We start from the raw sequence: 26092 nt of genomic DNA, 5'->3' as shown, positions 1-26092 counted from the left end.
CAACATTCCCTGTTTATAAATACCCAATAACAGAGTAATAATTTTCCACTACTGATCTCAGGTTAAAGGCCTATGGCTAATTTCCTTTCTCGAATAGTGGGGGTTATGTTTGCTACCTTCCAATCAGGAATTACAGGAATGGTTCTAAACTCTGGGGAAATTCTACAAGATCAAAACCAATGCATCTACCATTGCTGTATCTTATAACACCCAAGGATGCGAATCATCACATCAATGAGGCTTGTCTACCTTATGGCCTAATAATTTCTCTTGTACTGTTTATTTACTGATAATGACGTCCCTAGATTCCTCATTTCTACAAGGTCTTTAGTTCTCCATATTTCTAAAACTTTCTTTTCACAATGCAGAGAGATAAAGTTGTTGCCAGCAATAACTTGCTAATAAAATGATTGTCCATTTAGGATTTTCTGCAATATAGGTATTTATTTTCAGCCACTTTTCTATTCACCATTATAATTTCATCTGTGTTCTAAAAGATCCACATTTAATTTCACTAACTGCTTCCTTTTTACATACCTCTAGAATATTTTACAATCTGTTTTATCTTTCCCATTCAGGTTCACAAGTTTTATTTTGGTTTTTCCATTAATATTTATTCTATTTATAATTTCCATTGTTAACCAGATCTGGATTATTTCCTCCTGAACTTTCAGTTATTGTACAGAATGCACATATGCTGCAAAATATGAATGAATTCACCACTATCACAACTTTTGATCCAGTTTCCCCAAAATAGCTTGACCAACTCACCTACCATTCATTTGTAGTTTGCTTTATTCACATATATGACCAGTTTTGGACACTCAAGTTCAATATAAAATTTTATAATATGATGACCATTTTTCCCTTTACAACAAAGTTGACCCTTTCTCACTGCACAATATCGAAACTAAAATAAAATGCTTCCTTGAAATGATTTTAAAACAAAGTGCTCCATAAGCTCATCAGTATTACCACAATCTACTTCGCACATTCTGTGTGAAAGTTAAAGTTCCCTATGACTATAGTATCATCCTTGTTATATGCAGTTCTAAATTCCTAATTTATATACTGGAATGCGTACTTACCATGTAGAAGTAGGCCAGTGCACACATTGCAGACCAGTAGATGGAGCCAGTCTTTACAGACTTAATCCACAAGTAGTATGTCAGCAACATGCAGAATATAGCAATACCTGCAGTGATACAAAACAAGCATTATAAAAAGGCAGCAATGCTGTTAACATACAATGTAGAAGATCACTTCCATCTACCGTGTTGTCACGCAATGCTGCCATTCTCCTTCAGCAAAGCGACAATTTCAGGTCACATTCAGGATTTAGCTTGCAAAAGGCAAGGGATTCCAGAAATCTGGAAAAGAAACCTCCTGCTGTTATGAAAGCACTTCTACACCCATCTGACAGTATAAAATCTAGAATGACATTCCAGCCCAGCACCATAAAGGACTGTCCTTTGGATGAAGATGTTAAACTAAGGTTTTGGTTACCTGAAACAAAAACAGAAATTGCTGGGAAAACTGAGCAACTGAAGCTCTGAAGGGTCACTGGACTCAAAACTCTGCTTTGTCTCCACAGATGCTGCCAGGTCTGCTGAGTTTTCCGGCAATTTCTGTTTCTGACTTCCAGCATCCAAAGTTCTTTGTTTTTTTTTGGCTATGGTTACTGATTCTATTGATTCAGAACTCCCATACCACTTTGCAAAGAGCAGCGGCGAGTTCGCTAGATGCTCCAGCTAAATTTACTACCTCAAACAGCACCAAAAACAAAAATCGGAATGGTGATTCATCTTTTAGCTTTCTAAGACTGCTCGCAAATCACAGGGGAATGGGTGCAGTTATATGATAGCCACAGAACTGAAACTGGTTTCCGCTGACGCTACAGTTAGAGCGTGAATGCAGCCTGAACCTTGACGCAGTAATCCAATTTGTCACAGCAGCAAGACAAAGTCGGAGACCATGGTGAGAGGAGCTTGGAGTCAAGTTTGAGCTTTTAAATATGCAATGGGTTTAGTGTCCCTAATGAGTAAAAATCACCTTTCACAATGATTAAATGTATAATGCAAGAATCTTTGAACAGGGCTAATGCTTTCAAATACAATTACTTATCAATTTTTAAACAACAAAACAGAAAGTATGGAGTCTTTGATTATCAAAATATCTCAAGGTATCTAACAGGAATACTACAATTTGATTGGAAGTATTAGTTACAGCAGATTTCCAGATTGGTTAAGTTGCAAGAAGACATACAAGAGGCCAGAACTGGCACAGCAGTGAGGTCTTAAAGGTCTGTAAGTACGCTACAGAGGTGGGGAACTGCAAAGGCCACAAGAGATTTGAAAACAAGGATGAGAATTTTGAAAATAAGATACTACCTGTCAGGGAGCCAAAACGGGCTCATGAGCAGAGAGGTGATAAGTAAATGGGACACAGTGATATGGATACAGCCATTATTTTGGATGAGTTCAGGTTTATAAAAGGTTGGATAATGGGAGGCCTGGCTGGTGAAAATTGGAATAGTCAATTATAGAGGTAACAAAGATATGGATGAGTGCTTCCACAGCAGATGAGCAGAGGGACAAAGTTGGGCTATATCATGGAGATGAAAGCAGCGGTCTTGGTGATCACTTAAATTGCAATCATTAAGGAATAAGATCCAGTGTCAGAACTGAAATTAAGGACTACCATGATTACACATGTTAGTATTAGGAACTTAAGAACACCATTCTGCACTTAAGAAATCGTTGATGCAATGGAAAATTATTGAAACCAAGTATTCCAATACAAAGGATGCTTGGACTGGATACTCACCTTCATTATCATAGGAACCAGCTACAGACCGAGAGATATAACCAGGGACCACAGCAATCATGGCAGCAGCTAACAAGCCAGCACCAGCATCCTGAAACACAAACAACATATTCATATCCTAGCGTTGACACAGAATTACTATAAAAATAAAAAGATGCCAAATGTTCAAAACCTGAAACAAAAAGAATATTTTAAATACAAACCATGAAATGCTTTAGGGGCAGTAATGGGGTTTCAGCTTGTTCATAAGATGGATTTTATTTCCAGTTATACAAATGAAGGTACACAGAACATCATTCATGGAGTAATGGTGAAGATTTCATCACCAAGCCAGCTGAAATACTGCTCACTATGTTATACGGCTCATTTATGGCCTACGTGATAGTAGCTTCCCATTTCAGTTACAGCTCTGATACAAAAGATTGTGTCATTGCTGGAGATTTAAGTAACTTCTTGAGTTGGGGCTTTAAACACTTGTCTACAGATACCAACAGCACCAAAGCCAAATGCAAGTGATCATTCCAGCAGTTCTGCTGACCACTAACAACACAACCTACCATCTAGAAAAACCAAAATGTTATGTAATGTGAATAAGTCAGCGTGATGATAAAACAGAGAAAAACAACTAGCAAATGGGTTATTTGTTAAGACTGACAAAGAATCATAAACTATCAACATCAACTTTGTTTCTCTCCTCACAGGTGCTGCTTAACCCGAGTATTTCTAGAATTTTGTCTTTATTTCAGGTTTTTTGCACTAGCATGAGATCTTACACCTGAAAAATCTCTCCCCTAAAAGAACGGTTGCTGTGAACTTCACTCCTTTACTGACGCAGCTGTCAATATTACTGACATTAGTTACAAAAACTGATCTGAGGCAGTCTGAACAACTCCCTAGGTTCACATACCCTGGTTTACAGGGATCACAGTTCACTTCCTACCTTCAGTTCCTTTGTTAAGTGATAAGTGACGATGGTGGTAAACGATGAGAAGAGAGGAGCCAGAAACACGCATACATTCCTGATGTCAACAGCGACATGGAAGAAATGCAGCACATGGTAGAGAGCAGCAGAAGTTATCATGAGACCTGGAAGTAGATAAAATAATGTTGTGGGTTATTCGAAGAAAACCTCAAGAATACATCTGCACTAACATCAAAGAATCTCATGCCAAATCACATGCTTGGGTACTTTTGCATATCCTTTTGAAATTAATGACAGCTCAAGACACAGTCCTGTAAAAATTCCCAGTGAGCAAGTGCAATACAAAGGCAACAAAATACTTGAGACATGGCTTCTTTCCTAGCTGATTGTAGAGTACCCTGTATAAATAAATAAACATTGGCTATGTTAATATAGCAATAAGATTGAGAAACCATTGCATCAAAATAACCAATTTCTTGGACTCTCATAAAAAAAGCTTCTACTTGAAAATTAGCCCCGACCTACATCTCCAAATGTAAATGATCCTAACCCTAACTAAAGTGTCAAGTTCAGGCCCTGTATTATTATGTTCAATCACTTGAGTCTTCATAAAAAAACCCTAATATTACAGTAATACAGCTACCTAGAACATTGTGTTTGTGTTACCAAAATAAATTTTAAAAAAAAACTTATTTCACAAATTTTCTTCTGTTCCCTTCTACTGCTGCTCTCCTCTCATTTCCCAGTCTCTTACATTCCGTCACTCACTGAGGTCGCCATGAGGCCCCACCTTCTACACCTCGTCCCTCACCGGAGGTGAGGTGACCCCCAGGTTAAATCACCACCAGTTGTCTCTTTCTAATGAAAGTACAGTCCTATCGTCCTCTGGGACTATGACAACATGACTTAAGTTCTAACCTCAAACGAAAAACAAACAAATTAATTGCATTTTCTTTTTCCTTCAGATTCCAACTGTGCACTGAAAGCAAGATTTATAATTAAATTTTAGGAACAGATTTCAAAGACTTTCACTGCTAATTTTGAATTTAAAGATTGACAGATTGCTTCAGAATTTTTAGGCAACTTGTGAATCAGTTTTAAAACTCCAGGGTGAGTGATGCCTCTAGGTAAGCCTCTATCCTTACATGGTAACACAGCCACAGCACTCCAACAGGATTCATAGATGTATCAAACAAAACTAAACATCTACACTGGTATATTAGATAACAAGTCAGCAATATGGCTGCTACTAAAACTATACTGACCTGGGTAGATTGTTCCTCCAATAATCCTGCCTAGTGGATACCAGGCTCGATCATCAAACCAGTTATGGAATTTGTAGAAACCTTCTTCAGTGAGGAAGCGAGTGGTCCGGTAATTGAAGTACCTAAAGATGTTTCAGGTACCAGTTGGAACAGAACAAGGCAAGCTCTTTCAATAAATACTACTTTTCAGTATTTACACATTGAAAAAAGGAAAAACTACACGTCAAAACTGTAGCGACTACAGAAAGTGGCTCAATGCTATTCTCTCAAAGGTACATGGGGACAGAAAATTAAAAGCTGACGATGCTGACCAAAAGAAAACAAGTTTAAGAAAAATCAAATAAAACAGTACTCAAGCAAAGACACAAGGAAGATGGGCCTAAAGTTTAGTTAGAGAGGCACAATTTAAAGTAAAAGCAATTACAATCCATTTTTAATATCTCTGCCTGGTTTATTCTCATACTTTTCTTTTCCTTTGTTTATCACATTATGCTTGCTGGTTGCAAACCTAAAGTGCCTCAAAAGAGCATAAAAGTGCTGAAGTTTGATATATTGTGCAATAATGAAATAAAAATTATTTGTATTGGTACTTACGGATCAAACTCATGGATGACACTCTCAAATCTCAATACAGAGAACAATCTGGTAGAAAATGCTGTGGAACAAAGCGCAAAATTAATATAACAACTGAATCCTGTTTATTACTCTATTTTAATAATCTTAACATTAGTCTTAACATTTGTGTTCAAATTTTTTTCACGGGTCAAAAATTGAAGTTAACCACTTTGATGAAACATCTTCATCTTGGCTTTCAATAACTAATTTAAATTGCTATAAAATTCCTCCTGTTCTTCAGAACCGTGGTGATGGTGGAGTGGACCTGAAAGTTTAAGTCATAATCTCATTGAATTGTGGCTCTGATCTCATCTTTTAACATTTTTGGATTATGTTCAGTTTTATGGTTGGGGATTTCAAGCAGGAGCTTAGAAGGTGCTACAATGTGAAATCTGTGGGATGGAGGGCAAACCCAGAGGCAATCCACTACTTTTAGGTTTTCAGTGGGTGACAGCCTTGCTAAGGGCCAGATAGAGAGTGGGAAGGAAGATGATGAAAATTAAAAAGGAAAAGGAATGAACAAATGATGCACTGGTTTCATTCTCAAATTGAGAATATGAACCAACACCATCACCTTTGATACAGATGAGAGAATTCAAGTTTCCACTCCCAAAACATTGCTCTACAGAGAATATCTTTAAATGCTCGGATACAGAGGCTCCTTCCCACAGTGGAACAATGTGTGGGGGAACAATGTGTGGGGGAACACTAAGTGAGGGAATCCTGGTCACTCTCAGAAACACAGTTATTTTAGTGTTAGTCAAACCCAGAGTAGACTGACTCATCCAATAGTCAATGTGGGGACAACTGTATCAACAGAACATACAACAAACCATATAGTTCACAGCCGAATGGAAACATCAGCTACTTTTTAAAAGATATTAAAAACCCGCTCCCAAAGAGAAATTAGCACTCCTGCTCTTTAGGTGTCATACACCTGACACTTTAGTTGACAATTCTGACTTCACACGCACTTGCGCTAGAGGATGCCGGCAGAACCAGGTTAGAAATAGAGTTAACTCAGGTAATATATCTTCACTTGCCGCTCCCATCAGCCTCAGAGTTCAATTTAAATAGGAGGCAGCCATTTGGTCCTTCAAGTGTGCTCCAATATTCGATACAATCAAGGCTGATCTTCCATTTCACCCTAACCTTCTCATACCATCCCCATATTCCTTAATTCCTTTAAGTACCCAAAATTTTGTTAATAACTGATAATATTTTATCTTAAGCTTGAGGGCGATGCAGTTCAATCTGAAACTAGGGTCCTCCATCTAAACAAAGGAAGTAACCAAGGTATGAAGTGTGGATTGATTACAGTAGATTGCCAATCTATCACCATATTGTTTAACAATGTCCAGCATTTAAAGAAATAACAGCATGGTTTACAACAAACACCCACTCCTTTGAGGCAGAAAAACCCACCAAAAAAACGTATCCAACAGTTGCAAAGATAACTTGAAGATTGGATTACAGAAAATAAGCTTATAAAGTTGCCAAAAAAAAAGTAAACCTGAGGAATGAGAACATTTTACAATTCAGCAAAGAAGGCTCATTCTCTTTAGCAAGAAATTGACAATAAGAAAATAGAATATGAAAGCAAACTAGCAAGAAGCATAAAATAGACCATAAAATTTTTTTATAAAAGACAAATGTGGGCCAAATACAGGCAGAGGGGAAATTTTATGATGGAGAGTAAGGCAATGGCAGAGAGGACATAATTTTAAGGTGAGAGGAGAAAAATTTAAAAGGGACCTGAGGGGCAACGTTTTCCACACAGAGGGTGGTTTGTATGTGGAATGAATTGTCAGAGGAAGTGGTAAATGCGGGTTCAGTCACATTTAAAAGACATTTGGACAGATACATGAATAGGAAAAGTTTAGAGGAATATGGGCCAAATGCAGGCAAATGGGACTGGATTAATTGGGGAAACTTGGTCGGCACAGAGGAATTGGACCAAAAGGTCTGTTTCCGTGCTATACGACTATGACGCATCAACAATTTCTAGAGCTATTTCCTTAAGTATTCTAGGATGTATATCATCAGGGCCTAGGATTTATCAGCCTTCAATCCCATCAATTTCTCCAACATCATTTCCCTGATAATACTGATTTCCTCCACTAATTCCCTCTTACTAAACCCTACGCTCTTCAACGTTTCTGGCATGTTATTTGTGTTCCCTTTTGTGAACCCAAAGGAAAGTAGGTATTTAGTTGGTCAGTCATTTCTTTGCTCACCAATGTAAATTCTCTGTATCTGACAGCAGGAGACCTACATTTGTCTTCAACAATCTTTTTCTCTTCACATACCTGTAGAAACTTAATGGTTAGTTTTTATGGTCCCTACAAGCTTACTCTCGTACGCTATTTTCGGTTTCTTAATCAATCACTGTGTCCTCCTTTGCTGAATTCCAAACTGCTCCCACTTCTCAGTCCATTATTCTTTTTGGCCAATTTGTAGGTCTTTTCCTTGAATCTGATACTCTCTGATTTCCTTTATAAGCCACGGTTTGGCCACCTTCTCCATTTTCCTTTTGTGCCAGACAGAAATGAACAAATGGATTTAACGTTTTGTGTCGAGTGTTTTTGTTTCTGATTTACAGCATCCGCAGTTCTTTCAGTTTTTATTAGAAATGAACGATTTTTGCAGTTTGACCATGTGTCCTTTCCACTATCATTCCTTTATGTAACAATCCCCAACTTATCACAACCACCTCACACTTCATAGCATCATGGTTTCCTCTATTTAGATTCAGGATCCAGGACACATGATCAACTATGTCACTATCTTGGTGAGGAATTTGATCATATTATCGTCAGGCATCCCACAGAGCCTCTCGCAATGGTTATTCCTTTCTCATTACACAATGCCCTAATTAGTTCAACATATTGGCCTCGAAAACCATTCCATATACACTCCAGAAATTCCTCTTTTACAGTATTGTTATTAATTGGATTTGCCCAATCTATATGCAGGTTCAAGTCACCCATAATTACAGACATTGCTTTGTTGCGTGTATCTCTGATTTCCTATTTAATGTCATTCCCAATACCATTATTAGAGTTTGGAGATCAATATACAACCCCCACTGTTTTCTTGCCCCTTGTTGTTTCTCAGCTCTATCTATAGAGATTCCACACTGTTGAATTTAAGTCATTTTTTTTTAGATGACAAACTAGTTGAGATCGAAGCACTGACCTTTGCAACACCTAGCTAGACACAACTTGCCAAGCTAAAAATTACCTGCTGATACCTATGGTGCCTCAAAGTGCTATAATTTGCTCATGTAGTGTAACTCTGTTTGACCGAGGGTCATAATCAAAGAAAACAATTTAAAGCCACAGAGGAAGGATGCAAATCAGAAAACTAGTGGTCACAAGTTTGGCTTTTAAAAGAAGGAAAGAGAGAGAAACGTTCTACATCATTTCTAGTTCTGAGGAGTGAATGAGACAGTAAGAGATAGTGCGATAGAGATCAATGCTGAAATGCAGGAGTATGAGCTGTCTAAGAGTTGAACTTTTATCCTTATGAATAATAAGCAAAGCCCTGTTAGAAACTCACACAGCACAGCTGCCATAGACAGAATGAGTAGCTTCAGCAGGGTGTCCTGTTTCTCATACGACAACCGCAAAAATCCCAGCTTAGTCATCTTCGGTCTGGTGTTTGCAGCTGACACACTATTAACCTAAGAAACAGAAAATAACAATTGTAATACTTATAATAGCACCAGATTTATTCAATGACAGCAAAAAATACATCGCGATCATAATTACAGTGGGCAAGATGGACTTAATTTAATTTATTTTTGTGAATTTCTTAAATCCAGGTTTCCAACAGTCTTGGCCAATGCAACACGGAGATTTCTACTTCCTATTCAGATCAGCCTTTCGCTACTATATTGATTCAATGCAGATGATCTAAGTAGCCTGTTAAGGTTTATCCATCATCTGTTTGACAGGAATTACTGACATGGATTTGTGAACTGATACCCAGGTTTATTGCTATTAATGCTAACAGGCAATACTTAAGATTTCCAAAAGTCAGGACTGAGGAGTCACAGCAGTGGACAACGGCTTTGAAAGCTTAAAACTCAAGCAATCCAAAAACATGACCCATTCCCATTAGAGGATGATATTTCATACTCTGAGTGCAGACTAGCTCATTGTGACTGCCTATCCGCCCTAAAGGCTAAAAATACATTTCAAGAGTTCGGCTTTCAGTCAAGGTGACAATGAGCCACATGACCTCTGCCAATATCATACAGCAATGAATACCTTGTATGTACCTCAAAATCTGCCCATCATTTACAAGGCAAGCCAGGGGTGTCTGGAACTGGAATATTTCCCATCAACACCACTCAAGAAGTTTGACATAATTCAGGACAGAGCAAGCCATTTCCTTCACCACCACCAGTCTACCATGGCAGCATTTTGGTGCACTGCAGTAACTTTTCAAAAGTCCTCCAAGCGAAATTCTAAGCCTGTGACCCCTATCACCTATAAGAACATGGGAAGGTACATAAAACCCTTTCATTGCAAGATCCCGTCCAAACAACACATCATCATGACTTGGAACTATATCAACGTGCTGCTGGGTCAAAATCTTAACATTCTGCGCCCCCTGCAGAACTGCAGATGGGCCTCATGAACTGCAGGAGTTCAAGGCGGCAGCTCACCATTCCCTTCCCAAAGGCAATATGAGATGGGCAAAAATGCTGACCTCGGACAAATCACGTGTCACTAACAAAGACAGTCGAAAAGAGCATCTAATCAAAACCTAAGGCATAGAAAGCGGTGAAAACAAGTGGTAGGTCAGTGAATTTTTGAGAACCAGGCCTGGATGGCTAAAATGCTATTAAAGGAGAACATTGATTATAAAGTAAATTGTCAAGAAATGTGAAAAAAAGCAAAGGCTTCTACGGGTATATAAAAAGTAGCAGTTATAGTGATTGAGAGATTCTTGGGGGATGCGACTGGGGAGTTGATAATGGTGAACTGGGAAATGAAAGATAACTTAACCAAAACTTTGCATTAATAACTTCACATGGAAGTCACTGTAAACCTTGAATCAGGAGACACAAAGATTAAGGGGACGCTATTTCAAATTGAGACACGAAGGAACTTTTGCTCTCAGAGCATCGTGCATGTTTGGAATTCTTTATCCCAGAGAATTATGGAGGCTAGATCACAAAGTATGTAAGAGAGTAGGGTAGGCAGGTTTTTATAATATCAAGGAGTTGTGGGCTATGAGCAGCTGGCATAAACAAGGAGTTGAAGCCTGAGGCAGGTCAGTCATGATTTTACAGAATGGCACAGCAGGCTTGAGGGAACAAATATCTTACTCCTGGTCCTATTTCGTATGTAGCCAGTAAAGCTCACACTTCTGGAATGAAGAGCAAAAAGAAAGTATTCCAGTTGACTCCAGTCAAACCACAACGTGAATTAGGCAGACTTGTCCACTGCTGCAGAAATGTCGGATCAAAGGTGCTGTGCTTTCAGATAAGACATGGGAATGAGGTGTTATATACTCAGGTAACAATAATGATCCAATGGCACCATACAAAGCACGGGCGGTCTCAGGAGGCTGAACATGGGAAAACAGAGAAATGCATGAAGTATGGTCATTTAAAAAATAACATACATTGCAGACAGAAAGTAAAGTACTCCAAAATATTGCTAGAGCATAAACCACAGAGCTAAACAGTCTTTTGCCTCTGTTCACGTCACTGGCAAGGTCAGTATTCACTACTCACCCCAAATGCTTTCCAGAAGGTGGTGGGAAGCCATTATGGATTACTATTTCTAAAATGAATCAGGATGTCATTCTTACTAATGCTTCTGAGGCTTGATATGAAGATAGAGCCCGGAGCTCCAAGTACACAACACACAATTTTCTTTCAGAGCCAGAACCCTGAAAGACTGGTCATGTTTGCCAAGATGACAGAGATACAGTTCTTACACTCCACCATGCCCCACCCAATAACCACAGATCGTTCATTGCTGCCTTATGGTTAGGAAAAGATTTTCCATTCATATAATACAGCACCTCTCATGACTTCAGAATATCCTAAAGTTCTGTTTAGCCAATGAAGTACGGCTGAAGCATCAAACTGACTGTAAAGTAAGAAATGCAGCAGTCGCTTTGCATGGAGCTGAGCTCCCACAATCAGCAAGGAGATTAAAAGCTGGTATCACTGTTTAAATGGGGTTGGTTAAGCACCAAAACTGGCCCAGAATTGGCATCATTTCCATCCTTTTCTTTGAACTGCGCTACAGCGTCTTTCAAGTCTACCCAATATGGCAAACAGAACTTTGTGTTCACATCAATCAAAAAAAAAGTAAATTCCAACAGCGTGACTCTTCTCCAGAGCTACGGTTGACTGTCGGCCTGTTTATTCATTGATGTCTCTGGAATGGGACTTGAACTCCCACAGCCTCTGACTCAGAAACTAACTGCACCAAAGTTATGTTTTATTTGTGCAAGAATTATTGAAAAACTTGCTAGGGTGGACAGTACAATCTTGATAGCCAAACAAATTCCTGCAGAAACTCAAAAAAACCTTTTACAGAGAAGGGACAAATTCATCCAACACCAAGTGGTACACACCAAGTTAGACAGTGGGAAAAAGTGCTGAGAAACAGGCTTGATCTCTCCTCTGTGCTGATCAGAAACAGAATTGCAGTTAGGAATCTTGCAACTGAGTTGGGGACAAAAGGGGTTTAACCAGGATCCAGTGACCATTAGGTAGGAGCAAATTACTGCAGATACTCTGATGAAGAGTCACCTAGACTTGAAACATTAGCTTGCTCTCTGTCCATGGATGCTGTCTGACCTGCTGTGATCTCCAGCATTTGTTACTTCCAGTGACGACTATCTGGAAAGTGCATGGGTGTTACTGGTTAGACCAGCATTTATTGTCAATCCCCAATTGCCCTGGAGAAGGCGATGAGGAGCTGCTTTCTGGAACTGCTGTGGTTCTTGCAGTGTTGGGACACCCACAGTGTTAGTAGGGAGAGAATTGCAGGGTTTAGACAGTACAAGTGGAGGAGCAAAGATATACTTGCTAGTCAGGATGGTGAGTAGCTTGGAGGGGAATTTACAGGTGGTGGTGCACCCATTGCATCCTTCTAGATGGTAGAGGTTGTGGATCTGGAAAATGCAGTCTAAGGAGACTTAACATGTTACTGAAATGCATCTTTTAGATGGGACACACTACAGCTGTTAAGCATTAGTGAAGGGGGTGAACATTTAGCAGAGTGGAAGCATTCTGGTTGTGAAACAGGTTGAGTATGCAAATTACCAAAACTTTAGGATCACAGAAATGAAGTTATCATTCAGACAGTGTAAGGTTCCATATTCCTACAGAACTTTGCCTCAGGATAACGGCTAAATTGGAGAAGGAAAAATAAACTTATTTTCCCTGCAACGTTTTTTGAAGATTCAAGTCATCAAACGTTAAGAAGTTACAGAAATGGCAGCAATTCATTCCCACTGTGAACCATATAGAATTGTCCAATTTACTGGGATTATATAGTAACCTACAGGAAGATAATCTCTGGATTTTAAAGATAGTTAATTACAAATTAAACGGGCAATGGCAGGGGACGGACAGAGTGCGGATGGTGCCACCGAGGTGGACCCTCAGTGTGTCTCGGAACTTGCATATCCCGAACCTGGCTTCCCCAGCGCTGCGACTCGGGGCCTGTCTCTCCCCTGGCACACCTCCGGGCCCCCTCTCTCTCAATCTCCACCCCCGGAGCCTGACTCTCTCTCCCCCCAGGTCCCTAACCCTCTCTCCCCACGCCAGATTATCCTCAGGCCGCCTCCCGCTCTGACCTGCTGAACTCCTCGTTCACTCCATCCACAGCCGCGGCTCAGGCCGCTCGCCGGTGTAACCTACCCCGCTAGCGGAAGTGGCCGAACTCTCGTTTCCCCCGGCAGTGGGTGCAAGCGGACGGGCCCTCCCAAAACGCCGCCATTCTATTGGGCAGGTCCCCTGTCAGTCAGCGCGGGCCGTTTCCGGAATCAAGTTTGGTCGAGCGCGCAAAGAGGACGTGTCATTCCCGCGAGGCCGCGCGCATGCCCACGTCGAGGAGCCCCAGCGGGACAAGAGCGACCCCTGGAACTGCTGCCTGATGGGATACCGGAGGGTTGAAGGTGGGCAGTTGTCAATCAAACAGTCTGAGCTGCAGTGCTTGAGGGTGTAACGGGAAAAGCCTGGGAAATCCACAGTGAAGAGCTAACATTCACTGTTTAAATGTCTTTGGAGAAGACTAACAAGACTAACATGCTGACTAGCAGCATCCCAGGATACAAAGGTCAGAATGACCTTGGTGTGTAATGTCCATACATCTTTAAAGACAGTGGGACAGATAGATAAGGTGGTTAAGAAGGCATAGGGGACCTTTATTAGTGACTGCAAAAGCAGGGAGGATATAGTGCACCACTGTATAAAGTTAGGCAGGACACAGTTGGAGTACTTTGAGCAGTTCTGGTCACCACACTTTAGGAGGAATATGATTGCACTGGAGAGGGTGCAGAGGAGATTCACCATGATGTTGCCTGGACTGAAGAGATTCAGCGATGAAGAAAGACTAGATAGGCTGCGGTTGTTTACCTTCAACCAGAGAAGACTGTTTGAACTATACAGAGTTACGAGAAGTGTAGATAGATAGAAACATTTCACTGTAGTAGAGGGGTCAATAACCAGTGGACCATTTTAAGGTAAGGAGCAGAGGTTTCAAGGAGATTAGAGAATTTTTTTTCACCCAGCGGGCGATGGGTATCTTTGAATATACTGCCTAAAAGGGCAGTAGAAGCAGGAAGCCTCAAGACATTTAAGAAGCATTTAGATGTTGCCGGGTGTGGAAGGTTTGAGTTATAAAGAAAGGTTGAATAGGCTGGGACATTTTTTGCTGGAGCATAGGCGGTTCAGAGGTGACCTGATAGAAGTTTATAAAATAATGAGAGGTATAGATAGAGTTAATGGCAGTTGTCTTTTCCCTAGGGTGGGGGATTTCAAGACTGAGGGGCACATATTTAAAGTGAAAGGAGAGAGATTTAAAAAAGACATGAGAGGCAAGTTTTTTTACACTGTTGTTTGTGAGTGGAATGAACTTCCTGAGGGAGTGGTGGATGTGGGTACAACTACAACATTTAAAAAACATTTGGATAGGTATATGAATAGTAAAGGTTTGGAGGGATATGGGCCAGGACCAGGCATGTGAGACTAGTTTAGTTTGGGATTATGTTCAGCATAGACTGGTTGGACCAAAAGGTCCATTTCCATGCTATATGACTCTATGAGCATTTGAAATACCCGAGCGTACAAGGCCAAGACTGGAAGATGGATTTTTGGTGACTGGCATGGATGTGTTGGGCCTATTTTCCATGCTGTAAAATCTCTATGGTTCTTGGATACTGTCCCTAATACTTCCAGACCCCAGCATTCTCTAGATCCTGTCTCCAGTGCTCCAAACCCAGCATTGGTTGAGCTGTAGGATGTGGATTGTATTTTCTCCAATACCAAGACTGACCCAATGTTCTTATCTTACAACAAATGTACACATTGTCTCTGTAGCGTTTTTGGGATTTTTTGAACTTGTGAAAAGCACTTCTGAAATGCAGGTCAGTCTTTCATATTCACCCTCTTTGTCATCAAAACGTTCCCAGATTCCAGTCCCAATGGTCCCAAGGCGATTTATAGAAACCTACATTTCTTATTTGTTTTTCACACTCTTGCAAGCTTACCTCAGAGTATTGCTAGTTCCTGAAACCTTAAATCAATTTTGTCAGACTGAGCTTGCAGACTGCATAATCAACTGCTCCAACTGTACACACCCAAATATTCTCACTTTTTCTTCCCCCCCCGCCATTCACACACATAAAGATCAAGGACAACTACAGACTGGAAGAACCTCCCATCAATCATAATCTGTAAGGATTCATTTGAGGGACATCTGTTGATTTCTTTAAAAATTAATGTAGCATCAACTGCACTCATTGTGCCATTCCTGAGAAAATTCTCTCATTGAAGACTATAAGGGAAACCTTCCCTAGACCTACTCTCCATCCTTTCCACAGCTGCCCAGTAGACTTGAGATTCTCAGTAACAATACTTGACTCAACAGCACATTACATACGTACACACAAACGTAGAGCAGGGATAGGTACTTTGGTCTCCTGAACCTGCTCTGCTATTCAATACGATTATAAAACCTCAAATCCACATTTCCCCCTCCCTCAGAATGACAGAGTGTTTGCTGCAGAAGGAGGGCATTCGGCCTGCCATGTCTATTTACTCTTCAAATGAGCATGAGTTAGTGCCACTCTCCTGCTTCCCCACTTTCCCATAACCTTATTTCTTATAACATTATTTCTATCCAAATAATCATCCAGGGCCCTCTTAAATGCCTCATTTGAACTTGCCTCGACTACATTTCCAGGCAGTGCTTTCCATACCTTAACTGCTCACTGTGTGAACTTGCCTCGACTACATTTCCAGGCAGTGCTTTCCATACCTTAACTGCTCACTGTGTGAAAACGTTACCTTCTTGCATCAGATTTGCTCTTTTTGAAAACTGCTTTAAATCTGTGGTCACTGATTCTTGATTCTTTTATAAACAGTAACAGTTCCTCCCTATCTATCCTATGAAGCCTGCTCATAATTTTGAAAACTTCTAACAGATCTCCTTTCAGTCTTCTTGTCTCAAATGAGAACAGTCCTAACTTCTTCAATCTGTCCTCGTAACTGAAGTTTCTTATGCCAGGAACCATTCTTGAAAGTTGTTTCAGCATTCATATCCTTCCTGCAACGAGGTGCCCAGAACTGTATTCAGTGCTCCAGCTGAGATCTAATAATTGTTTCACAAATTCAACATCACCTCCATTCTCTTGTACTCTGTGCCCCTTTTAATAAAGGTGAGGTTTATGCTTTACTTCCTGCTCTTTCCACCTGTTTTACCACCTTCAGTGGTCTGTGCACATGTACACACAAGTCCCTCTGCTCCTGCCCCCTGCTTTAGAATTGTGGTCCCATTTTGTAATGTCTTTCAATATTCTTCCTACAAAATGCATCACCTCTCACTTATCTGCCCACTCCACCAACTTGTTTATGTCACAGAATCCCTACAGTGTGGGAGCAGGCCATTCAGCCCATCAAGTCACACCAACTCTTCAAAGAACATCCCACGCAGACTCACACCCCTCTCCCCAATCCCTGCAACCCTATATTTCCCACGGCTAACCCACCCAACCTGCACATCCCTGGACACTATGAGTAATTTACCATGGCCAATCCATCTAATCTGTACACTTTGGACTGTGGGAGGAAACCAGAGCACCCAGAGGAAAGCCACACAGACAAGGGGAGAATGTGTAAACTCCACACAGACAGTTGCTTGAGGCTAGAATTGAACCTGGGTCCCTGGCACTGTGAGGCGGGAGTGCTAATCACTGAGCCAATGCACTGACCATCTTTGCCTAAACTTTATGTTTGATATTTTTAACTTTTTTAAGTTTACCATGGATAGTGGGTCTTCCCTTTGGAATTTTTGTCTTGGATTGTGACTATGGTGTATTCTGAAACATCCCCTTAAACATTTGACACTATTTCGATTGACCTACTCCTTAATCTAATTTGCCATTTACTTTTAGCTAGCTCTGCTTTCACACTCTCATAATTGTTCTAATCTAAATTTAACTGTAAAGTTCAAAATGTAAAGTTCAATCTAAACACTGCTACCAAGGGGCACCTTCACTGTGAAGTAATTAATTAATACTATCTTGTAGCACAATACTAGGTTTGGTATAGGCTACTTAGCTCCAGAACATGCTGTTCTAAGAAACAATTTCAAAAACAGTCTATGAATCTATCTAGGTTACTTTTGCCTGATTTTTCTAGTGGATTAACATCTCCTATGATTATCATCACAGCTTTCTGACAAGCTCCCATTGCTTTTCCCTTTATACTGTATTCTATCATACAATGACTATCGTGGGTCCTCTATACCATACCCACAAGGAACTTGATTTTATCATTTCTCATGTCTACCCAACTCACACCTACATTCTGGTTTCCTGAACTTCATTCATCCCTCTCCAATGTACTAAGAGTTAATGTAAGAGTAATCCTTCCACCTTTTCATAACATCTTGTCCTTCCTAATTGTCATGCACCCTTCATTATCCAGATTTCAATCTACATAATCCAAGTTATGTTTCTGTAATGGTAACACTTATTTCCATTGGTACTATCTATTCATCTGTTGTATTTAAAAAGTTATGCTCAGTTACAAACTTTCAGTTTTGTCCTTTTTGTAAGCTCTAGCCTTATTTGTTAACTTACTCTTAGATTTGTAATCTCTATACCTTGCTGTTATAATCTGAACATCATTTCCCATTTTAACATCATTCTCTTGTGGTGTGCTGGTGTGATTTAGAATGTTTAAATTGTAGTGATGTCCAGAAATAGTTATAGTTTAAAATTGTCTTTATCTTGTAAATTGCAAATGATTAAATCAGTATTATTACTCATTTTAATAATGGCTAGTGGTCAGTGTATGAAACTTTCTCAATTTATTCATCTGTACAATGAAAAATAAACTGCAGTACAATTGCAGTTGTTGATTTTCCAAAATTAGGCTGTGTCTGGAAAGTGTCATGTACAGTGCAATACTGTGGTGAATTATTGGTTGCCATAGGTGTGTCACAATTATTCTTGGATAATGAACTGATTGCTCGTTTCCCTGTTGTGGCTGGCTACAGTTAATACTGTAGTGGCAGTATTGCAGTTCAGCTTCCATACTGAGCTTCTTAAGTGCCTCATTCAGAAAACGTCACGCCAACTTGTACAAGTGCTTTTATTTTCACATTAAATGGCGTGTACACTGACAAATATCAAATACATTTTGAGCTTCATTTTTATATCATCCTCAGTCTACAACAGGGGCCGAGGATAAAGTCCTTGTTACAAAAGCATACAATTTGTCAAACACGACTTTTAAAATTACTTTGTATAAGTTCACAAAACATAGCACATTGAGTAAGACCTTGTTCTTCTTGAAAAGAGAAAGTTGAACAGCTCAAGCTTGCTGTAGTTTGAAAACAACTTGCTTTATATGAAATCTGAAAATGCATATTAAAGTATAGTTGAATACAGTAATTGTCCTTCATATAAAAGGGGCATAAGCAGCTTGATCAGAAATTTATGGATATTGTCCATCAGCACCCTCTACCTAGAAGTAATATTTTACATCCCTTTTTTGGTTTGTTATAGGAAGTTGTACCATTTAAAATATTTGTTGAAGAGGGTGGTCCCCTGTATAATCAGTGAGTTAATACTGCATGTGGTGCAATAGATTCAAACCGACCAAGGAGTCCCAGGTCACAGCCCAGGCTATGTTGAGTTTGCTGATCTTAGGCCGAGTAAAAGTTGGAGCACAATAATTAATGTTCCGTGACTCCTAATATAATGAATATTAGCATTCTTGTTGGCATTTTGGAGGTATGCCCTGTAGCTAAACCTCATGCTTATATGCTCACACCAAAGCCTGACTTGACCTAACCTTGGTGGGTGGGAAGGACTAAATGAAGAAAAAGCCTTTAGTAATGTCCGTCTTTTAGCAATTCAGTCACTCAGATTTCAGTAGTGAGGCAACATTTTCAGTTATCAATCTATCTTTGCTGCAAACCAGTAGAAATATAATGGTGCATCACAGAGCAGAGTATTCCAATGCCTTGGGAGCTTTCTGAATGGTATCTGCAATAGGGAAAGCAAGCCTAGTCATCTAAACAGAGCTTTGCACACGGGAGCCCTGTAAAATGAGTAGTAGTTAGACTGCTAGCATCAGGAAAATGGAAACACAACTCCGGATTTGACTGAATGTTAACTGGCCAGTGAGTCTGAAGTGGAAGAGGGAAATCTGTCTGCAGCGTTTCTGCATCTCCAGGTGAATCGATTGAAAAGCTACATTAAATACAGTCATGTCTACAGGCTGCAAACTCCTAACCAGAGGGAATAAAGCTACTGAAATCATAGCTCAGGCAGCATTACGGACTGAACTACACCTCACAGTCGGGGAGCACCACAAATTAAATGGTTAAATCATATTTTAAGAAGCTGAGAAAAGAAGCAGAGGTATAGTAATAAACCCATTGACTGCTGTAGCTCCAAAGACACATTACTGGCAGCTTAATGATTCATGTAAACTACAATGTTGAGAGAATTTTACCAAGTCCACAACAAGTTACACAAAATGCAATTGAAATATGAGTACAAACATGAGATATGACCACGTTATGGTTGGTTTTCTGTGAGGCAGACACAAAACAGCCTGGAACAACTCAAAGTTAAAGAAGCATTCGACACTCTTGTTCTTTGCAGCACTATGTACCACTGTATGTTATAAACATAGATCCTGGTGAGATCCCCCTACAGTATGTGGAGGTGACTACTACCATGACTCCTGTTGTATCCTTTAATATGAAAGAAAAGTCATCCATCCACTGGGGCAAATACTTTCAACTGGGGCTGGGACAATGAGGTCTGATAGCATTTAAGAGTGTCTCAGCCTGCAATCCGGTAAAATTATGTCAACATTTTCAACTCTTTAAAAAAATGTTCGGTTATGATCAAGTATGGAGCCGGATGGAAAAGGTGGGGAATCCAGGTAGAGCACTGGTAAGTTTTTAAGTCACTGTGCATGATATTAAATTCAGTGTTAGTGAACCATAACCACAGGATAAATAGAGTATCCAGATCTTCTTTTCAAATGGATTTTAGTGTTTAATTTAACCATTAACTACATTGTTTAAATAAAAAGTTCCAGAAGGACTGAAGAGTCAAAGTAAAATTAATTTCAAGCAGACATTAAGATCATATCCTGGATCAGACAGTTCCTAAATGAATGTCTCCGCTGAATTCACTGCTGAATATATATTATCTACAATTTAGATATATATATATATTATATATATAATTTTTGGAGTAAGTAAACACAGATCAGATAAAGAACTGTATTGGCCTTTTCTCTTGATTTTACGGCAACAAACTTCGAAATGTTCGATTTAGAGTTTTATTGCTTTAAATCTGAAGGCAGGGATCTTGCCCAGTAAGTAGAGCTGGTACGAATTAATTATCTACTCAAAACGCCAAACATTTCATTTTCAAACTTTTCTATACAAGTTGCTGAAATCTAGTTTAAAGACAAAGACTAGAAATGGCAGATTACAAAGTGCATTCAATTTGTATGGGATGGGTTATGTGTAGTGTTTGAAGTGACACATTGACTAACAAAGGCAAGGGAGATCAAAAGGGTCAATCCCTGTTTAGTGCTGAATGATCAAGTGGCAGTGGGAGTTCTGAAAGTGTCTCAGCCCTGGGTTATGAAAGAGGGAGGGCCAATGCAGCAGATAATGAGAAAAATCAGCAGGGGCTAACACTCCTGATTGCTGTCTAGTGGTTCCTGTCCATAGCAGCCTGCCAACAGGATCAGATTAATACTTTCATCCAGACAAGTGCTCTGGAAAATTTTATGGGAGTTCTAACCAATGTGAAAAAAGGACCGAATTGAATTTCCACCCTTTGGTCTCATTGGAAGTGCTAGGTGAAGTGCCAAGTGCTCATCTTTTGCTTTTCTTATTACATTGGTCCAGCTTCGATTTAAAAACATAATTTTCCTGAATTTGTTTTTAGTTTAATCTGGCACGTTGCACTCATCACCGATGGTTCAAACAGTATCAAATTTGTGTTAATTTGACGGTAACTATGCCCAAAAACCTGCTTTGTTTTGTTCTCCCTATTGTAAATTAAAAGACCTCAGTTGCATCAACACTCCTTAATTTACGAAACTTTTAAATGCAAACAAAGCTATCTTCAGCCTGCATTATAACTGTGGATACATTTCAAAGGGAATTATTGACTAAAGACAGGATTTCAGGTGACATCACTTCAATTGATATGCAGATAATTTGATGCAAGTAACAGCTTCACAGCATTAAAGTAACTCATATTTCAGCACTTGGTTTAATGTCAATAACCACTTTGTATAATACAACATACATTGTTGAGCAGCAGTCTGTTGCCAGGATACTGTTACTAATCAGAAATATAACCTCATCAGGTCAGATTTCTTTGTTGTAGAAATTAATATCAATTAACAAATGGATATCCGAGAGTAAGTTATAGACTGCAATCTAAGGGAGGAGTTCAGGCGGCTCACATTTACAGTAATGAATATTTAGGATTATACCACAAATTGGCATTTAAAAAAAGGGGTTCCTAGACAATTGCCATTGAAAAACAATCAGTATGGCAAACTGAGGAAAATGAGAGACAAAGGCTAGAGAAAAGGGTTGTATGGGGTCTGATATGTGCGTGTGTGCACGTGCGCATCTGTGTGCACAGTGGGGAAAAGAGAGAGTGACTGAGAAACACAATTGAGAGCATCCTTGATTTTAGGCATGGCCTGGAGAAAGTGTTGTCCTATATTTCAGCCTGCATTTTAGAGGCTGTCAAGAGATAAATACTACACAATGTACTTAAAAAGAGAATGATATACCCTATTCACAGACAAGGTGCAGCAATTCTAAAAGTGGAAATCATAACCAGTGAAGAACATTAACAATTAATCCAACCCAATATTTTGTGGGCTGTGATCTCTCAAAACTAACAGTCATACGTGAGCTGACAGATTCTGAAAGTACTTTCTCGATATTTTACAAATCCAATGAAGAACGATATTCCTGGATGGTCAGCATCCTATTGGTATTTGAGTAGGATATATGTAATTTTTGTGTTCTTACATACATAGGAACATTGGAGCAGGAGTAGGCCATCCAGCCCTGAGCCTTTTGCAGAGGAGCTGGTTCTATGCATTCACGGTCAAGAAATCACTTCCAAAGCTGACTAATCAGAGTGGTGCAGCAATAGGTCCAAATCAACATCAAACAAAATAACCATTAGTAAATGATGCACAACCGTGCACGTTATCTTGGTGCTGGATACTCTGTTTTCTCTTTCTGAGATTTGGAGGTTTTTAAAATGTTGCTTCATGTAAGTAATACCTGATAAAGTTAAAGACACATTGGTTCCATAGTTCATTTAACTGATGTTCTACTGTATATTAATTATGAACCATCTGGTATCCCAAGATGGATAAAAAACAGTCTCTCCCACACATAAACACATTGGCTTCTGTTTCTAGGTGCATATACTCAAGACGGAATTGTCTGTGTTATTGGTGAGTTCCACTTCAGGGCAGGGGGATGGAACTCTCCTCTTCATTATCATCATTCCCTACACCTTGTTAGTCAACAGGGACCTAGTGGCTAAAGGAGGGTACGCTTGTCAAGATAACAGGAGTGTGCCAAATCTAGGGAATAGCTTTGATTCTGGTAGATCATTAGATCTGCTTTTTTTTTCCACAGATAGATAAAGTACTTGGTAAGTTAAAAAGTTTTCTCAAGTACATTAATCACATTCCAAGACTGCAGAATTTTAAACACTTTTATTAAACCAAATGAAATGAGGTGAACTCCTTCAGTACACCCTCCTGCCCATGGTGGTTTGCCTCAAAGTTGTTTTGACTAGTCTTGGTTACCAAGAAACATGGCAAACACTACAGCTCTACAGGCAGCTCCCCAGAGAGAAGGTGCAAGGCTCAATAGAGGACAGAGTTAAGTGGAAGAAACAGGAGCAATTTGGGCTCCTCAGCCTGGTAAGGAACTGACTCAAACTGTGATCCTGAATATTTATAATTTGGAACACAATCTCAAATTAAAAACCGTGACAGTAGGACAAGACAGCATAGGTTCTGAGGCAAATATGGGACTCATGCCAGGAATTTCTGCTTCACAAGGTGAAGTCACAGAATCAGATTATGGGTAGTACAGTGAGGATGAAAACCCCGGAATGGTCTTAAAGTGAGATAGGGCTGGCTCCTTCTGAATGGGACAAATGGCCTTTATAACACCTCGTGACCCCAGTACACAGTATGAGTGGTTAGGTGTTACCTGTGGATCTGTGCCTCGTGACTTTTTGGGTGATGTAGCGGGGTCAGAAAACTGGTGAAAAAGTAATGGAATTAGTAAATATGAATTCAGAGGTGTGGGATGGGTGGTGTGTCTGTGGTGTGGACTCGGGTCAAAGTTCCCTAAAGTCCAATTGACTGTGAATTTTAAGCAGTTGTTAGTAGGTATGGAATAGTGCAACACTGCACCCTCGCCCACAAGTATCAAATCTCAGATCTGAACAGTAAAACATGAACAGTCTGTTCCACTGTACATCATGGCAGAGTTTCTAACTGTTTTTGACTGCTGGTCAACATGACTGACGCTAATCCAGAAACTTCCAAGATTGAGCAGTATGTTTTTAGTTATGCTTTTTCTCACCATAAACATGCATTCTGTTCATTCTTCCACTTTTGGAGACCATGTGTAATCCCCCACCAATGGTATTCTGCACAGAAGCAAGCAGTAAGTTCTTTTTCCTCTCCTGTCAGACTCCTTCTCTCAGCCAAACAGGCAACACCACACTCGGAAGTGTTGGAACTCATCACACGTTGAGTGGACTTGAAAGTTAATACATTCTGTATGGCTACGTCCCCATTACAGAAGAACGTAGACATATATCAGAGTTTTATTTAACCTTCAATCTGGCCAAAGGCAAAATATGGTCAAGAATGGAAGTAAAGTCAGGCAAGATTACCTTGAAGGGGTTTGGCCAGCTCAAAATGTCAAGAAGTAAAGTACTGAAATAAAGCACAAAATTAGGACAGGGCCAAAGTATGATCTTATCAAATGGATGATTGGTCAGAGGATGACTGGGGTTGACCTTTCATTTTTCAGTCACTGTGCTGACCTACAATTTGTTTCACCTGTATTCACAACACTCAATTACTTCTCTTCACTGAGTGTAAGCCAGTCATTTAGCCACATATCTAAAATTTAAGTGGTATGAACACTGTCAATCCAGGCTCAAAGTGATTCCTAACGTACAAAAACAAAAGCACATTGGGCTTGAGACAGTCTAAATCAGAGCACAACTTTATATAAGAATAAATTCATCTGTCAGTCTTTAAGGAACAAAGTTTTGTAAACTCCATTGCAGTACTCCATCCCTCCTCTTCGAAAAGAATCACAGGATTTAAAAAAAATCAGGTTTCTTCATTAACTCAAAGGGATCACAAATACACTTAACCATAATTATTACTCTTTTAATATTGAACCAGAACACAAGTTACCGTTTTCATTATGAAATCCCTGATGGTTATTTGGAGCGAGACTAATACTGACCCAAGCATGGTTACATTTTCACAACCTTGCACACCTCTCCTCTCACCCTGGCCCCCTCAAAGCAACAAAGAGAAACACATTATGTTCTGTAAGTCACACACTTGGCACAAATGTATACAAATATAACATTCAGGCACAAGTCAGCTAATATTTGCAACAAATTCTCTCTCACTCACATGCATTCTATAAAATGCTTTATACATAAAAATGTACCACTTGAAAATCAGATGAAAGTTCAAGTCTTCTACTTCCCAGTTTGCTAACACATGGGTGAATTCCACACAGATTCAGAGAGGTGAGGTGTAGGACAGGTGAAAGGCAGGTCTGGAATCCATGTTCAGAGACACAAGTGAAATGTGGCTGCTCATTAACAAAGTCTCCAGCAGAACTGTCTTGCCTTCTTGGGCTGTGAATCATTTGAGGGAACTCTGTGCAAAGGGAGGGGGCAAGAAGCGTTATACCCTCAACTGGAGTTTACTGCTGCGTCGTAGATCTCTGTTTGGCAGGGGACGAATGAGGAGATGGCAGATGCTCAGATGACCCTATTGTTGTCATGGCAGATTGGATATGAACCGTCTTGTGAAAGAGTTTATTGCTGAGCATGATCACAAAGGAGAAGAGATGCAGCTGGAAATGACTGGAAGAGAAAGTGAAATAACAATCAGAATTGTGTCTGTTTTAACTTCAAGTAGCATCACTGCAGTTCCTACTTTGATGCAAACATTTCTCAAGTCCTGTTCCCTTTGCCTCGAAATTTCAACTTGTGAAAAGTTCTGATTTTACTGGTTTTAATTCCTGCTTTTAAGCAAGTGTGAGGTGCAAAATTCCTGATTAACAAGGCTCATCTTCTCTTTAAAGATGCTTTATCTTCTTCATTTTTCTGTATTAATAATATTTGGGACATGAGCATTCTTGCATTTGAAGATTTTGCACTGCATTCAACCTGGTGTAGTTGCATGAAATTTAGGCAAATAAATGTGGCTATGCAAACGGAAAAACTTGATTTTTGTTGCTACTTGCTGCCCTATGTAGACCTGATGTTGTAGGGATTGCAGATTTCCTTCCCTAAAGATTTTTAGTGAACCAGATGGGTCAACTTACGAGGAGAGACTGAGTAGACTCGGATTATATTAATTGGAATTTAGAAAAATGACGGGGGGGGGGGGGGGGGG

General features: G+C 39.8%; 2 protein-coding genes across 3 annotated transcripts in view; both read right to left on the bottom strand.

The window, feature by feature from the left end:
* Window positions 1-13656, bottom strand: part of stt3a (STT3 oligosaccharyltransferase complex catalytic subunit A) — a 36395-nt gene extending 22739 nt beyond the window's left edge. Inside the window, exons 1-7 of one of the 2 annotated variants that reach the window (XM_048615337.1) lie at window positions 13529-13656; window positions 9190-9313; window positions 5608-5668; window positions 5014-5135; window positions 3767-3912; window positions 2827-2917; window positions 1089-1195 (exon numbers count right to left, since the gene is read on the bottom strand). In XM_048615337.1, coding sequence (XP_048471294.1) covers window positions 1089-1195; window positions 2827-2917; window positions 3767-3912; window positions 5014-5135; window positions 5608-5668; window positions 9190-9277 — 615 coding nt within the window. In that variant the 5' untranslated portion in view covers window positions 9278-9313; window positions 13529-13656. Of the gene's footprint in view, window positions 1-1088; window positions 1196-2826; window positions 2918-3766; window positions 3913-5013; window positions 5136-5607; window positions 5669-9189; window positions 9314-13464 lie in introns of both variants that reach the window. The other variant, XM_020516223.2, reaches the window with a different exon arrangement.
* Window positions 13657-18472: 4816 nt separating this feature from the next.
* The window catches only part of ei24 (EI24 autophagy associated transmembrane protein), a 33879-nt gene continuing 26259 nt past the window's right edge, over window positions 18473-26092 (bottom strand). Inside the window, exon 8 of the mRNA XM_020516221.2 lies at window positions 18473-25557. Within this exon, the coding sequence (XP_020371810.2) occupies window positions 25395-25557 (163 nt within the window). The 3' untranslated portion in view covers window positions 18473-25394. The remainder of the gene's footprint in view (window positions 25558-26092) is intronic.

This window comes from Rhincodon typus, chromosome 32, assembly GCF_021869965.1.
Source record: "Rhincodon typus isolate 14 chromosome 32, sRhiTyp1.1, whole genome shotgun sequence".
NCBI classification, from domain to species: domain Eukaryota; kingdom Metazoa; phylum Chordata; class Chondrichthyes; order Orectolobiformes; family Rhincodontidae; genus Rhincodon; species Rhincodon typus.
Note: the sequence above shows the minus strand (reverse complement) of the source record. Positions and strands in the feature narration are given on the sequence as shown.